The sequence below is a fragment of the Candoia aspera genome, chromosome 14 (assembly GCF_035149785.1).
Source record: "Candoia aspera isolate rCanAsp1 chromosome 14, rCanAsp1.hap2, whole genome shotgun sequence".
NCBI lineage: Eukaryota > Metazoa > Chordata > Lepidosauria > Squamata > Boidae > Candoia > Candoia aspera.
This window is the reverse complement of record NC_086166.1, coordinates 17,258,320-17,275,567: the sequence shown is the minus strand read 5'-3', so window position 1 is coordinate 17,275,567 and position 17,248 is coordinate 17,258,320. Positions and strand designations below refer to the sequence as shown.

Below are 17,248 nucleotides of genomic sequence, written 5' to 3'. Positions count from 1 at the left end.
CCCAGGTAACATGGTAAGTACGATCCCTTGGTATCTCCACAGACCCTGCCTCACGCTTGGAGTCTAGCGTAGAGCGGATCTGAGTGATTTTGTCTTGCAGATGCTCCTTAAACTCCTCTGCATGGCCCTGTAGGTGGGTCACTGCACCCACCTTCCCCAAAAGGGATTGAGTGATTTTAAATAGGGCCGTTGGGCGGCATTCTGCAGACGCAATAAGAGGGGAGAAGTATTGACGCTTCGCCGCTTTTATCACCACCAGGTAGGCCTTAACAGCGGCTCTAACCAGTGTTCGGTCGGATTCGGTCTTTGTCTTCCTCCAGCGGCGCTCTAGGTATCTGTTAGTCCTCTTCAAAACCCTTAGCTCCTCCGTAAACCACGGGGAGCATCGAATGTGATGAGGCATATGTTGGAAACAAGAGTGCAGGATCTTCTAGCATCTCTGACAGACTGAACCTGTTTGACGACTTGAGGGAATATTTTACTGTACAAAATTTTCCTGAGATTAGCATGGCAAGAAAAGAAGATATTGCTATCAATTCCTGACATGATGATTTTCCATCCACAGAAGTATTTTCATTGGGGGGCTGTAGCAGTGCAAATCTACGGACAGGTCTTAAGCTGGAAAATAACTGGCATGGCAGGCTGGCACAAAACTGCTTTTCTCTCCACGAGGCTCTCTATTCCTCTTTCAGCTGGTATAGCTTATCATCACTTGTTAGGCTGCAGAGTTATTTCATTCATGCCTTTTTTTGCATGTGCATGTGCCTTCGTGTCATTGTTGACTCTTGGTAACTACCTGCACAAGTCCCTGCAATTTTCCTGGCAGGGTTTTCAGAAATGGTTTGCCATTGCCTTCTTCCTAGGGCTGAGAGGGAGGGACTGGCCCAAGGTCACCCAGCTGGCTTCGTGCCTGAGGCAGGACTAGAACCCCCCGACTCCTGGTTTCTTCACCACCACACCAAACTGGCTCTTGTTTATGCCTTACAGGACACAAATGAGATCAAAGCAGATACTGAGGTGCAGCTCTGGGGCTATGCATTTGACCTAGGGGTGTGGATCTTATCTTCTCTGTAGGACTTGTTTGTTCAGCCAGTCCTGACCTGATCCAACCCTTCCCACCCCCAGTAGGGAGATTCCCTTACCGGTCTCAGCTTTGGTGAGATGATCTCCAAGAGGAGACAAAGGGCCTCGAGGGTAAAAGACTGAGGTCTGGCACGACTACGTGAGTTGGGTGCAATTCCAGAAATCATGGAATCTACCAGGTTCTGCATCTGGGTCAGTTTTGACAGAGCCTGAATGAAAAAAAGAGCAAACAACATTTGCAAGCAGGCAAAGTTCCAAAGAGACTTCATCACCATCATGCAGAATATTGACAAACTGTAATTTCTCTACAAGGCTGTGAAAGGCCTGTTTGGCTGTTAAAGCCTCCCTAAGAAGCTGCCTTCTACAGACAATTAATTTCTCCAGCTGCGGAACAGGACAGAGATGGCCTTGAGGAAAATACGCAGCAACTGTTAGGAAAACATGAACCAAGTCCAGGAAAACAGGTGTGAGAAAGAAACTCAAGACTGCCCCACCTTGACTCTCTTTGGTATAAAAGGGAAGGAAGGAGAAATAATGCCAGGCTGTCACAATTCTTTTATTATAATAAAACAGAGTTCTAGTATTTCTTATGGTATTCATTTCTTCCCCTGGTCTACCTGGAAGGGCTGACACCAACTCAGTAGATCTTGCACTTAGGAGTTTTCTGCAGGAGATTTCCCTCTCAGACCGAAATTGAACTTCAGACTTTCTGCATGCAAAACTGCAGCTTTCATCCCTAAACTGTGACTCATCTCCATAAGAGGCATATGAACTTGGGAAGCTGGTAGATCAAGAGCCAAGGAGAGAAAAGAGAAGGGCAGTTCTCCACTTCACGATCAACTGGGAATAAACCAAATCACAGATGCTAGATGCTAAACTCAGCTGTTTGTTCTCCTTACCCAGTCCTGATGGTTTTCACTCCATTCATACCTCATGTTGGCTGTGTGGATAGATCAGTCTGGGAATACTGGAAGCAGCAAAGAGCAAGTGAAAAGAAACTGGGAGGAAGGGCAAGTATCTCATGAGCTGGAAGCTCTGGCTGCACAGGACTGCCTTGCTCAGCAGATCAGAGAAGCCAAGCCACTCCAAGGCCAGGCAGACTGAGTCGAAGCTGGAATCCTTCACCTTCATGTTGAGGAAGTTGTCATACAAACCCTGCAAGGCAAGTGGGAGGACTGAAGCCAGCAACAATGGAAGCGTCTGAGACTAGAGTAGATCATTATCAGTGGGTCCCTGTTCTCAACATCCACATCTAAGAAACAGGCAGCAAACAGTCTATTACCTCATAAGGGTGGGACAAAGACATGCAGGACTTAAACTCTGGTGTTGGTGTTCAAATATGGCTGGATTTCTAGATTCTGAAATAGCTGAATTTTGTATTGCAAGAGCTTCTTTTGCATCTGCCATAACAGTACCTTACTTGGGCTGCATCCCTGAAGCATCTGTTGTTAGCTCAAGAGATATCTACTACTGTGTCCCCTTTTTGATAGCAAATGGAGTCATGTTTCCAACCAGAACATCCCAGGCAGGCTGCTCAAAGACGATGCAACTCCCGAACTGGAAGATGCGGTCCTCCACCACAGCAAAATGCAACAAAGAGCACCTGGCCAATAGATTACAGAAGAGCTTTGCATGGACTGAACTCTACAGGCCTTTCAAGAAGAACCACATCTCTCGGGTGATTTTGCCTTTAGCCACAGAGCCTTGAAAAATAAAAGACCCCCAAATTTTCCAAGATTTCCACATTTAGTAAAGTTCTGGAAATCTCACCCAAGATTCCAGCCATTGAAAAATGTAAATAAAATTTGGGGGGCTGCAAATATTATGGGTGAGGGGCCTCCATTGCTGGTTCTTCCTTTTGTGCCTTTATTTGAGTTAAACTCTAAAAGATGGCCTGCCCTGAATGTGGTAAACCTGAGTGTTTTAAGTTTCATTCTGGGTTTTAATTATAATTTTATGTACCATTATTTTAAAGTAATCAAGCTTCTGGAAAGGATGGACCAGATGGTACAAACACTGCCTGCATCTCCTCCAAAGACTGAATAGTTAGTCATCTTAGTGAGGAGGAAGGGGGAGCAAAATGAATGTTGTATTTGGATTTTATTGCTGTTGCGATTTGCTACTTTTTTTTTTATCTGTTCAATCATGTCCAATTCTCAGAGACTGCCTGGGCAAGTCCCTCAGTTTTCTTGGCAAGGTTTTTCAGAAGTGATTATTCAGCACCAAAGGACACCATTGTCTGCAGAGTTCAAGCCTCAAAGTCAGGTAAGATACCATCTCCAAGGATCTTACAGTCAAAGGTCAATAGTAAAGAAGGAAACAGAAGAGCTAAAGGAGACAGAGGATCATGTGAGATGAATAAAAATAAATGCAGCAATGCACATTAGCTTCACTTTAGCTGGAGAAAGAATACAACAGGATCAATACAGGAAAAGTGGAATATTGATGGGAGACGTAAAGGAACGGCATGAGAGGTAGAAAATAATACAAATAATCACATTTTTTGTATCTTTTTTCTCTTTATTCTTACTCTATATTATTTCATGTTTTCTTTTACTTTTGTGAAAATCTTTAATAAAAATTAGACACACACACAGAATCAGAGGCCAAGGGGGAGTCAACAGAACCTTTCAGCAACCAAGCACAAATGAGCCACTGCCAGGTAGGTCATAGGGAAGCAGGTGGCGAGATGGGAGACAGGTCTGAAGAGAGGAGATGAGCTGAATCTAAGCACTGCTAAGTACCTGGCTAAGCTTTTCATGTTCTCCAGAAGAGGCACTGAGGTGCAAAATGCGATGGAACTGCTGAGTGGAGGCACTGATGGACGCCTGACCTGCTCCTCTGCCAAACACCTCCTCAGCTCCACCAAGGAGGAGGCTGGCTGGGATTGACGGGTCTGTTCCTAAGTTCTTCCTTGGGAAGGGAGAGGAAGCAACAAGACAGAGGTTGGTTTCTTTGTGAGTAGCAAAGAAAAGACAGCAAACAGAGCATTTTGAGATTATTTAAATAAGGAACAGATAAAGGGCAATCAATATCTTAAAAAATGAATGAATGCTTTGTCTTAGTAGGTAAAGTGATAAAGCTGGAAGGGAAACCAAGAGGTCTGTCCTCTGGGTAATAAAAGATTGAATTTTGAATTATTTGCTCCCCAATGCCTGATAGCTGCGGCATGTTAATTTCCAGAATCTTAATGGAAAATGCACTCACACTTCGCTCAGAAGAAAGGGTAGAGCAAGTGTCTTGGTTTGAAGGATGCTAATGCAACTGCAATTAGCATCCTCGTGCACTCAGTGACACGACAGACAATCTCCTTAATCATTTTTGTCTCATATAAAGCCAGGAAGGTTGCCTGTTGTATCTCTGGGTAATTGCTCTAGCTTTCTTCAAACTTCATGAAAAAATAACAAAATGTGCTCTGCAACGTCATGATAAACATTTTCTCATTTCCCCACAGGCAGAACAAAATATTCCAGCAATGGCCAAAGTACCTCTGCACAAATGAGGCTACCTAATGAACTCCTGAGCAACTTGTTTGTTGCAGCACACAACCAGTTATCCTGTGCCACGTTGATTTAGGAACTTTGGTTTTAAAACTTCTGAGATCTGTATTGGACAAATCTGGATACAAATATTGAAAAAGGGAATTTCAACAAAACCTGCTCTACAGGCCTCAGAAACAAAGAACCCCAAAAGTCTTAATAATTAAAAACTCAAGAATGTTTTGGAGAATCAAGATTAGAAAATCTCATTTCTGCAAATAGAGCCTACTTAAAACTGGAGGCTTTGCTTTGATCCATATGTGTAATAAAATGCTGCTGCTTCTGATGGTGGTTCTTATTTGTTTCATTTATATCCCTGGAACAAAAGGTGGTTTACATTATGTATCTTCCACATTTATTCCAATCACCACCCTGCAAGGTAGACTGGGCTGAAAGAGCCCAACTGGCCCAAGGCCACTTAATGAGCTTGCAGGGCCGAAGAAGGTCTCCTTGGTTCAGAGGCCAAACTTCTTAACCACTACACAATGGTCGTAACTTGAAAATGACCTCCTCCTGGCTTAGGAAGGGTTGAGTGAGACACAACAGCTCTTCTTTCTCACCTCCGCACTTTGGGCAGCTGGAAGGTCTCCTGCCAGATGGAAAACAGCCCTTTGTTCTGGTCTTTTAAGCCAACGGTTGCAGTCTGAACTGTCCTCAGATTCAGCTCCTTCTTGCCTCGGCTATACAGGAACTTGAATAAGAGGAGACTGGGTCACATGGGGTGGAGTGGAAGGAAGGAAAGAAAAGGAAAGAAAAATGCCAGATTCTGATCATTACCAGCTTGTCTCAGGAAGAATCTGAGCAAGCAAAACACGCTAAGTTCGTCTACCTGAGAATCTTTCATCAAACAAGCAAATTTCTAGTCCTCGTGGTTATACAGCAATTTTTGAGTGCTGCGCCTAATCTTTTAGGGCTGCATATCTGGGTTCTCAAGCAGCACATTTCTATAGTGACCCAACACAATAGGTGAGTACCAGGACAGGGAAATGTTTATGCAAAACTTTTTAAATATGAAGGTATGAGCAGGGTTATCAAGTAATAATGGAGCATTTCGTTTATTTGTTTATTAAATTTGTATCACCGCCCATCTCCCCCCAAAGAAGGGACTCTGGGCAGTTTTATTTTATGGCATTCAATTCCTGCTTTCAACTTATGAGATGGGGAAAAACAGAATTTGCCAACAAGACAACTAACCTGTAGGGTGTTAATACAAGAGCGAATGTCATTGTCTGTCTTCTCACACAATGCTGTGAGTGCCCCAATATCAGCTTTCATGCCCTGTAGAATGGTAATCTGAAATGCATAAGGATGGGTATCATGCTGCTGCACAGATGGCCTTGCATCTGCACCCGCAAAATGCATTAGCGAAGTTGCATTATTATAGTAATTAGCATAAGACATGCTAGGAAAATCCTGATTATTGCTCAGGGCAAAAAACCTTTGGATCAGCATTGTTTTCATCTAGCTTTTGGACACTAAGAGTGAAAGGTAAGTCAATCTTCTAGGATAGTGAGCCATCACCAAGAAGGCCTTGCTGGCACCACAGGCAACAGAAGGATATAAAATAAGGAGCTTCCATAGGGCTAAGCAAGCAGGTGGGAGCCTAAGTAAACAGGTACACTCTGCAGCTTGCAAAGACTAGGGTTGTTTGCAGGCTAAAAGGGAAAGTAATTTAACCAATTATTCCCATGCTTTTCTATACTGGGCAAAGGCCAAGCAGCTCTATCTTTTGATGCTTACTTGTACAACATTCTTACTGCAGAGAAAATGATCACAAAGAAGGAAATATAAAAACTTGTGGTTGGGTGTGCTTGCCTCATGTAGCCTCTGGACCAGCCTGGACTGAGAAGTTGAGGGAAAGTTGAGAATAAAAGCTTGCTGCTTCAGAAGCCGCAAAGCAGGGACATACCTAGAAAGCAGGAGAAAAAAAATATGCACAACGATGGAACGAGTCGGAAATACCTACAGTGGAGGAATGGCTGGTGAAGATGACAGAATTTGCAGAAAGAGCAAAATTGACTTGTTTGGTTAGGGAAAAGACAACATTTATTAGTGACTGGAAACCCTTTACAGATGTTTTGCTGAAAATGGAAAAAAACGAACTGGTGATTTATGGATTTGATGATTAGAAAAGGTAAAATATGGGAAGAAGGGAATCATGACATAACCTTAAGGAGGGAGGACAGATGATAAATTTTGCTGTGAAGAAGATTGGAAGCTGCTTCTTTATACTAGTTTTCTTTTTCTGTTCTTTATCTATTCACCAGTTTTCTTTACTTTTTTTTCTTAAATTGGTATCATTTTTACTATTGCCTAAAGTTCTTCAATAAAATTATTATTAATAATAAAAGAAAATAGGAGAAAAATGTATCTATAAAAATCAATGGAACTGCAGATGTGATGGTGTTGTACTGGGACTTAAGAAGCGCAAGCTCAAGGCCATTCAAACATGGAGTTAATGGGATGATTTGGGACCGGTTTTCTCTCTCAGCCCAGCCTAACTAACAGAGTTGTTATGGGGACAAAATGTGTGTCACCGTGATCAACCAGAGGAAATTTTTGTTTTTTTATTTATGGTGCATTTGAGTCAGTTTTTGACTCCTGACAACTGCCTGGACTAATCCCTGCAGTTTTCTTGGAAAGATTTTGAGTAATTTGCCATTGCCTCTTTCCTAGGGCTGAGAGAGTGTGACTGGCCCAAGGTCCCCCAGCTGGCTTTGTGCCTCAGGCGGGACGATCTCACAATCTCCCTGTTTCTACCCTGGTGCCTTAACCGCTAGGCCAAACAGGCTCTCTAACCCAGAGGAAAGGTAGGATATGAATGCAGCAAGAGTAACAACAATCATCAGCACCACCTTCTCAGACTCACAATACCGAAGAAGTTCCCATAAGAACAAGAAAAAAGACACTAGCCATCAAACAAGGTGATCAGGCAGTAGCAAGAGCTCAAATATGGGAGGAGGGGTTTGTAATAGAATTTTTGGATAGCTTTAAAAAAAACGGGAGATTTTTCTTGTCAAGATCTATTAGCCTTGAAAGCCTGCCACAATGTTTGATGAGCATCCCACAGTGCTTTGCTTTCACTTCTTTGCACACAGTGTGGGGCAATGTGCCGGCTCTCACATATACTTTTCCCAAACAGAATCTCTTACTGGTCATTGCAAATGCAGATGATTGGTCGGAGCAGTAGCCAGCCTTCTCTTCTGCTCTTCGTCCCACTTGGTCGGTCTTCAGGTTCTGCCCTACCAGCCTTACAGTTGATTACGCTTAACAGCACATTGATAGATGCCTGAAAGGACAACAGGGCCAAAATAATTACGGCACTAACATATGGGGCCATAAAACTCTGAGAAAATCTAAAAAGAGTTCAAGGGCCCATCTAGTTGAACACCACATCTTTAACCAGTCACACCACAAGCAAGGGAGAATGCAGTCCACAAGCTTCCCAGATGGTATCCTGAGGCCACTGAACATGGAGACTATTTCACCTGTCATGATTAGTAGCCACAGTTTCTGTCCATTGTTTAATAATTTTAAGCAGTCTGCAGGAAGCATGCTTCATCATTGCTTCCACTATTCCTGTAAGAAATCTTAAAATGTTCATTTAAATAAAAAAAAATAATCCCTTTGAGAAAATCTTTCCGTATATTGGATGGTGAATCCACCATGTGCGACCAATCTCCCACATATGGTAGTGTCCCAAGGACAAAAAACAAGGTAGCAAGTAGCTTGTTCTGAGTTGTTTATTCTCTATGCGGGGACTCAAAATAATGTGGAGCAAATGCTCTACAGCCAGTCCTCGTTTAGCAACTACCTTGTCTAGCAACCATTCACCATCATGATAATAAACAGTAGTTTCTAAACAATCATTTACTGACCAATGCGTACACTTATGCCCAAATTTCTGTGCCTGACAACACATGCCAGAGTGAGACTAATGCTGCCATTGCTGCATGAGAGAACTTTATCTAAATGAGATGTCAGCAACCAGCAATCTTCGCAGTGTCTCTCTCTCTGTCATGTGGTTCACTTAGTGACCATGTTGCTTAGTTACCATTTCATCAGAACCAATTGCGGTTCCTAAACTGGGACAGACTGTACTCTATTTGAACACTGGAACACAGAGTTTTTTGTTCTGAGCATGGAACACTCAAACTATTTCATCCTAGCAACCGAGAAGGGACATAGAAATGCCCAGGGTAGACCATATCCAGGACCTAGAGGGAGAGCAAATTCATCCACATGGAGGATAAAGCACCCCTTTTAAAAAAGATTCCATATACTATAAGATTAACAGAAATTGTTAAGAGGGAAGAAGAGACTGAGGAGAGCTGGATGTATTTATCCTTGAGAGAAGAATGGAGGAGGAACAATATTATTTTAAAGGGCTTCAAAGAGATGGTCAAGATCTCTCTCATCACCAACTGCAGGATTCAGAAGAACCAACTGATGAATTAGCCAAAGTTCCCTTACCATTGGGGCACCATCTATCTCATCAATGACCAAGCAGTTGGGCTTCTCATTGGCTCCCAGCACTGATTTCATTTGAGTGGCAGCCTCAATTCGTGTTTTGAAAACATCTGGGCTACGGTCTTCACTGAAACAAATATTCTGGGTTAAAGACAGTAGAGGAAGCAGGGATGGTGGGTGTACTTACTGGATTGCCATTTTAGAAGAAAAAAGTTCATGTATCTGATGAAACAAGTCCCACAGAAAAGTTGTTTCTATAACAAATCTGCTAACCTGTACAGTCTCACTAGTTTCTTGGTTATTCTAGAAAGTGCTGCATCCTGGTTTATTTGCAAATAAAATAGCCGTGTGCATTGACTCCAACGCCAACATCAATGCAGTGGTGGTGAGGACTCTAATGGACTTTGTGACTTCCTGGTCCCATTATTTTTAACTCTCTGACTTCTTTAAATTTATTTTACATGTTTAAAATGCTTCGCCAATCTGCTGCAGTACACATACTATGTACTATAATTTAGTCAATGCCAACATTTCAGGTGAATCTTGTTGACCCTCAGATATCAAATGTCTTTCCTTACAGTTCTGTCACCTTAATGGAAGGGGTAGAATAGATATATTTGGGTTGATTTACACAGAAACAATCAATTTTCAAGGTACTATATACAGGTAGTCCTCACTTAACAACCATTTGTTCAGCGACCGTTTGAAGTTACGACAGCGCCGAATGAATGTTATTTGCACCTGGTTCTTGAAGTTACGGCTGTTGGAGCACCCCTGAAGTCACATGATCAAAATTTGGGTACTTGCATTCACAACCGCAGGGTGTGCTTCAACGATCCGCACCCGCCTATTTCCCCCCATCTCTGCCCTTTTGGCCCCTGCACTCCCCCAGCCCCCAGCACTGTGGCATGAAGCCATGGCTGCCCCAGCTCAGCCCAGCCCAGCCCTGAAGCTGTGGCTGCCCCAGACTGTCCTAGCACTGAGGTGCATGGTGGTTGTTGAAGCACACCCTTCACTGAAGCGCCAAGCCACAGCTGCCCTGGCTCTGTGCGGAAACCTCGTGAAACCTCAGGAAGGCCCCATACAACCTCAGGAAGAAGGCTTTGTGCAGCCAGCAGCTGCCCCATGGAGGGCTGGGCCAGGCCAGGCGTGCCTTGTCAGCAGCAGGAGCAAGAGGATGGTGAGGGTCAGCTGGGGGCAGGGTGGCAGAGGTGCAGAGTTCAGGGCAGTGAGGGCAGCTGCATCTGGGGCATCTGCGGTTTCGCGCTTTGCTGATGGGCTGGGCCATGCCGTCTGTGGCTTTGCGTCATGGTGCTGGGGCAGCTGCTTCACCGAGGGCCAGCCTGGGTGTGCCTCGTCAGCAGCAAGAGGAAGATGGCGAAGGTTAGTTGGCAGTGGCAGGGTGGTGGAGTGTAGGGCAACTTGCACTTTTAACTTGCCCCGGGCCTGGCTGCACTTGTGCCTGGTTGCAGTGGCCACTTAGCCACCCAGGATTTGCAACTTCCTGTCAGCTTCCCCACTGACTTTGCTTGTTGGAAGCTGGCAGGAATGAGGTGCTTGCTTAATGACCCATGATCCCCGCTTAATGATGGCAATGGGGACTGCTGCAATTGCCGTTGCTAAGCAATATGGTCACATGACATTGTGCTTTATGACCACATTGCTTAGCAACAGAAATTCTGGTCCCAATTACTGTCATTAGCCAAGGTCTACTTGTAGTATTAAGCAACCAATGAATGATAAATGTAGGAAAAGTCCAGACTTTTCCCCTTATTTCCTTACTGAATGTCTACTTTTACGATGAAGAAACCATTAAGAAATTTGCTCATTGTAGAGACAATAAATTGTTTAGATTACAAGGTTTTATTATTAATACCTCTTGAGTCTTGTTTCACAGTGCTCTTCCATATTCAGTTGGTTCTAGTACAGGTAGTCCTCACTTAACGACAGTAATCAGGATGCGGTCGTAAAGCGCAATGTCACGTGATGCCACTTAGTGATGGCAGTTCTGGTACTTCTGGTTGCTGTTGTTAAGTGAATCACCACAGGTCGTTAAGGGAGGATGTCACATGGTCACCATTTGTGACCTTCCGCCAGCTTCCCAATTGACTTTGCTTGTAAGAAGCCAGCAGTGAAGGTTGCAAATGGTGATCATGTGATTGCCGGATGCTGCAATGTCATAATTGCGAGCTGTTTGCCCAGCGCCCAGATTGTGATTGTGTGACTGTGGGAATGCTGCAACTGATGTAAGTATGAGGACCATAAGTACCACTCATTCAGTGCCGTCGTAACTTTGAACAGTTGCTGAACAGGTGTTCGATAGGTGAGGACCACCTGTACTCTCAAATAAGCAGCACAACAAGGGAACTACAAAACAAGGGGAATATTGAGAAATCTGACTGAATCTGAAAATCTTATACCGAACATTTATTGGGCACAATCTATAATCTATCAGTGAGATACAATTCAGAACCTGAATGAATCGAAGACTGTACAATCAAATGGATGCAAAATTATGGCGCAAGACCGAACAGCATTTTGCTCTGTTATACATAGGGTGGCTATGAGTCGTAAACAACTTGATGGCAACTAAAAACAACAACATAGAGATCTGAATGGAAAAAGAATACTAAATTCAACTCAAACATTATACTTAGAACTGGAATGTTTTATCACTGGTACATTATTCCAGTCATGACTGCTAAAATGAATAGCTTCTTCTCCCCCAAAAACTAAAAGCACAATGAACAGTTTGGATCTTTTTTCTCTATGTGGTGGCAATGCTGCAAAGTTCCACAATATTCACCAAACCACATATTTCTTCAAAATATATTGAACTGGTATTGAATGATAACAGCTACAAGGATTGTATATGCCTTTTATTGGAAAAGATATATCCTTCCCCCGGAAGTGAGACTGGCTCCCTCCCTCCTGGACTTTAGGAAACAGCTAAAGACCTGGTTCTGTAATTATGCCTGGGGCGGGAAGGAGAGTAGCCATTCCTGGGGATGGTTAGTTTCTTAGCAGGACCCAGCTCTGCCTGCAAATCCTAAAGAACTTTCAGCCATCATGGTTTTTATTATATTTATTGTATTATGTATTATAGTGTTTTTATAGTTTTATATTTTTATTTATGTTTTATCGTAAACCGCTCAGAGTCCCTTTTGGGAGATGGGCGGTGATAAATTTGATAGATAGAATAAAATAAAATAAAATAAAATAAAATAAAATAAATAAAATAAATAAATAAAATAAAATAAAATAAATAAATAAATAAATAAATAAATAAAATAATAAAATAAAATAAAATAAAATATCTTTAACCATTTTTAAAAAACAACCAACAAACTTCACCTCCCCCACATCCGACTGATGATGTTACCAAGGAAGGTAATGAATGTTTGCAAGGAAATTTCTGCCAAGCAGAGAAAACCGAAGAAACCTAATCCTGAGCTACATATATTCTCCATTATTGCAACATTCCTCTTGCTAAAATCAACAATAAATCTTCAATGGCCAAAGCTTACAGATCCATCCAGGCATCCTCCTCCTTCTCCAGCTCAGCTCAGCTCAGCAGCATCTCTTCCCTTCTGTTATGTGAAAACCCTCCTAAGGGAACAACACTGTCTTTGCTACTTTTGAGGTCTACTTACCAACTACAAAAGAACAGAGCAGGTGCTCGCATGGATACGTGACCGACTTGCAGGACAGCATTGACTGTGTGTTGTCAAATCAGTGATCAACACATCACAGAAAAGAAATAGCAGCCCATGTTGCTGAGCTCAGGGGTTTACAATTATTTTATATACTGAGTGTGTTCTGGCACACAATTTCACCACTCTGTTGCCCAGCAGTTTTGTCCAACTTCATTAAAGCTGCAAAAAAGGACCTAAGAGTTACCTGGCATTCATTTCTACCACATTATATCCAGCATGCTTTGCAATGACATGAGCCAAAGTAGTCTTCCCCAAGCCAGGCGGCCCGCAAAGGAGAGCAACCTACAAGCAAAATGAGAGCGATTTAGAGTCACTTTACAGTGTCATCTGAACTCATTGCTGCTCAACCTGGTGTAAGAAGTCAACAGTCAAAAGCTTAAAAACTAGAGAAGGGGACAAGGGCTGAATGCTGAAGCCTTTACAACACCCACTCCCCAAAGGTGTCACTCAGGTAGAGTCAGAAGGCTGAGAGGTGCAGAAACACACACCTGCAACACAGACAGGTCCTTGGGAGTAAAGATCGTCTGGGACTACTCACCTGGCCTGGCACTGCAATGAGGTTGGGAACCCAACTATGGAAGGCAGCTGGCAAAATGTTACTGATGGTGGTTTATGGTATGATCTTGGGTCTATTCACAGGGTGAGTGCCTTATCCACTGTTCATTATGAGCTATGTTTAGCTTGTTGGGTGAATGTAGACACCATGTGCATTAAACTGTCAGGTATAAGCTCTTAGGGAAAAAAAGATAGTGGTATAATTTCCAAAATTTCCAAAAGAATGCATGGGTTAGCAGAAGGTAAAGCAGCAGAAAGTAATGAGGAGACAGCAGAGAAGGGAGGAATCAAGGGAGAGAAAAAAGGAAGCAGCATTCAACAGTAGCACCAAATCTAGTTGGCACCAAAAACTTAGGGCCACACGGTCCCTTCTCTTCTAAGCCAGAAAGGGGGTGAAGCCAGGGCCAAGTGCCTCCTCCATGAGGAAGAGAAGATTTTCCGCCTGTCTTGGAGGCTTGGCAGACAGCAGCAGCAGTAAAATGCTGTCTCACTGGATATGGAAAGCTTTCATTTGATGTGTATCTGAAAAAACAACAACCCACCAGATCTGGAATTCAGATCTAACTTTTGCTGTGAATTCACTGGTCTTGGGCACCTTTCAGCTTGCAAGACAGGAATTCTTGTCAGGAATGGATAAGCTTACAGGGCCAGGATCCTTTGAAATGATCTGACTAACCCAAAGCACAATATAAACATGAACTACAAAGCTTATGCTTTCAACTAGATCTTTGCCACAGTGACCAGTTTCCTCACCTTGCATTTTGGCCGATTGTGCCGGTCCAGCTCAGCCTCCAAGGCCTCCTCTGTCATCTGTGCTTTGGTCTTCCACCTGGTTCTCTGTTCTCTGGAAGGCTTGAAAGGTGGATGGGTCCCAGAGGGCAGCAGGGCCTTCCTGCAGGGTTCCTCCTTCCCGAACACAAGCACGTCCCACAGCTTCAGCCATTTCAGGAGGCACCGATTTGTGTACTAAGTCAGAGATGTTGAGGTAGATGAAACTCCAAGGAAACATAAATCACATTGCAAACAGGACAGGAATATTAACCCAGGCAGGCCCTTATTTTGGTGGGTGAAAGTGGCCTGGAACCTTTTTATTCTTTCCACACTCAAAGGAATGTTGGGAAAAAAATTACATAAAGGGGCATGAGACTGTCCATCTGTCTGTCAGCAGGATAACTCTCCAAAAACAGAGCAGAAAGGGACCAATTTGGTCTGTGAGGAAAAGCTGGTAAAAGGAAGATACCAGCTAAAAGAAGTGTATGCTGTATGCAGGGTGCTTCTGAAGGCACACATACACACAAAGACACAGAAACAGCCTGAGAGACAACAAAAGTGCACATGCACAGACACATCACTTGTTACCCAGAAAAAAACACGAGCCCTCCAGTGGCCATTGCTAATGAAGGCTTTCGAAGGGAACTGCAGGCTAGGCCTGCCTGGTTCAAGTGTGATGTGTATTGTCTGCCTGTACAACTAGAAAGCAATTTGACCCATCTGTAACATAGCAGTCAGCAGTGTCTTCTTTGTTCTAGGAGCTATGCAAAACACTGAAAAAATGTAATTTCCTACAGAAACAAATTCATTCATTCATTTTCTACCCTGCCTTTATTATTTTTTATAAATAACTCAAGGCGGCGAACATACCTAATAGTCCTTCCTCCTCCTATTTTCCCTACCACAACAACCCTGTGAGGTGAGTTGGGCTGATAGTGAGTGGCTGGCCCAAGGTCACCCAGCCGGCTTTCATGCCCAAGGCGGGACTAGAACTCACAGACTCCTTGTTTCTAGCCCGTTGCCTTAACCACTAGACAAAACTGTCCATTAAAATCCTGCTTTCTGCTTCTGAATTTACATTGTCTACATTACTGTTTCCCACCCTGGGCAACTTCAACTCCCAGAATTCTCAACAGTGGCCATGTGGGCTAGTTCCACACTCCTGGAAACTGCCTAGATTGGGGAACACTGGTCTAAACATTTAATAACAAGAAGAAACTTAAGCAGGAGGAAGAAAGATGCTGACAGGGAAACACCTCCTGTAATGAGCTCTCTCAGAGAGGCTGCTTCTATTGCCTTTTACCTTATTTATACTATTCAATTTTACCTTACTGCTTTTACTCTGCTCCAGTTTTTTAATCTTAATTTTTAAACTCCTCACCATTTGCCTGAACCTTCTGACACATAGTGCAAGCAGATCGGAGAACAGGAATGCTGTCAATATGGAGGGGAGGAAGAAAAGGCAGCGCCCATGTTGCAATGCAGTCTTCATCCAAACTCCTAAAACAGCTGAAAGTTGACAGATACATTCCAACCAACCAAGCAATGCAAACCCTCTCCTTGATATTTTAGAATGGGATCTCCAGGGAGAGATCAAAAGCCACCAACTTACAGATCTGCCCTCATCTTTACAGGAGGACCCCCCTCCCCACAGACAGCTGCTGTCTGCTCAGCAGCAGCACCGCTTACTTCAAGCAAGCCTGAGGATCTAGTCTTTTAATCTACATTTAAAAGACAGCAATGTAGCAGACTTCATAGCTAGACATAGCCTGCTTGTTGCTCAAACCGTTCTCTCAATTTTCGAGCTTAAAATACCCTAAAGCTGTCATAATTGCACTGGGCAATTTCAGCACCAGAGTGGGGCCCTTGCTGTATGAATACCTTCACCTACGTGATATTGTGGAAGGCTACCTTACGTTTACCATCCCCTGGCACTCCAGAGACACTAAAAGGAATGTTGCAGGTCTCCAATATAGAACTGCAATCTCCATAACTGCAATCTGCATATTTTGGGAGGCAAACAAGCTCACTACATCAACCCTTACCGCTTTCACTCTGGGAAATCCAGCAGTGCCCTGGATTACATGTGTGTCTCAAACAACAAAACTGGACCCTTCTCAGATGTCCAGGTCAAGGTGAAGGAAGGTAGTGACCATCAACTAATTGTGGTTAACTTCTTCAGCAGTTCCAACTTATGCTTAGGCACATCCCATGAGAAAAAGCAGTTAGCTAACCTCAAAGTGAGGCAAGATAGGCACCTCAAACAGGCTACGGTAAACACCACTGCATTATCTACTTTCTTGAATTCAGTGTATGCTCAAGATTTGAGCAAAGATTTCTTCACCTACTGAAGGTTCCAACAATGTACTGGTCGGCTATACTAATCCATGTTAAAAAAACTTTCCAACAGATAAATTTCCTTCCAGAAATAACCAGCTCATCAGATCTAACTGGTTTGATCCAGGATGCTATGGTGGAAGAAAGACATTATGGGCAACTATGCACTTGATTAAAAGACACCCCACTACCACAAACCACACTAAGGTGTTAAAGCTTAGACATGATTGTAAGAGGCTCCTAGCCACTAACAAGGCCCATTTTATGGCCTCTATATGGTCAGAACTAGAAATTTCAACAAAAGGGCCCAATTCAATCGTATTCCAGAACACTGTATCTGGCATCCTGAAGGAACAGAAATTCTTCCTCAACATTCCCATCCCAGCCTCAACATGGGAGGAATACTATGGTAATTTATGACAACTCTAAACAGGCTTCTCCCTCAACTCAGAAGCTTGAGCTTCCCTCTCTGAACAAACTGCCTTCTTGGCCATTAGTCACAACAGCAGAAACTAAACGTTATCATACACTCTCTAAAATCTGACAAGGCACCTCTCCTGATGCCTCCTGTCATGCGCTGCCTACCTCCGAGTAATACACAGACGCTGATTCCGTGAAACAGGCTCTGGTTTATTCGCAGTGTAGATACAGTATAGGAAAAAAGCTGAGAGTGACAGGAGCGCGCCGGTGCGGGGTTTAAATACCCCGCGCCGGTCAGCGCCCCCTCACTCGCGGTTACGTCACCCCCCTTTGTCCAGGGGTTGCGAGGCCCCGCTG

At 43.5% G+C, this 17,248-nt stretch overlaps 1 protein-coding gene across 3 annotated transcripts in view; it reads right to left on the bottom strand.

The window, feature by feature from the left end:
* The window catches only part of CHTF18 (chromosome transmission fidelity factor 18), a 50,975-nt gene that overhangs the window by 9,774 nt on the left and 23,953 nt on the right, over window positions 1-17,248 (bottom strand). For all 3 annotated transcript variants that reach the window (XM_063315159.1, XM_063315160.1, XM_063315161.1), the window contains 10 exons: window positions 14,117-14,329; window positions 12,993-13,090; window positions 9,096-9,219; window positions 7,775-7,911; window positions 6,363-6,531; window positions 5,817-5,915; window positions 5,183-5,313; window positions 3,828-3,996; window positions 2,014-2,238; window positions 1,143-1,292 (listed from right to left, as the gene is read on the bottom strand). In XM_063315159.1, coding sequence (XP_063171229.1) covers window positions 1,143-1,292; window positions 2,014-2,238; window positions 3,828-3,996; window positions 5,183-5,313; window positions 5,817-5,915; window positions 6,363-6,531; window positions 7,775-7,911; window positions 9,096-9,219; window positions 12,993-13,090; window positions 14,117-14,329 — 1,515 coding nt within the window. The remainder of the gene's footprint in view (window positions 1-1,142; window positions 1,293-2,013; window positions 2,239-3,827; window positions 3,997-5,182; window positions 5,314-5,816; window positions 5,916-6,362; window positions 6,532-7,774; window positions 7,912-9,095; window positions 9,220-12,992; window positions 13,091-14,116; window positions 14,330-17,248) is intronic.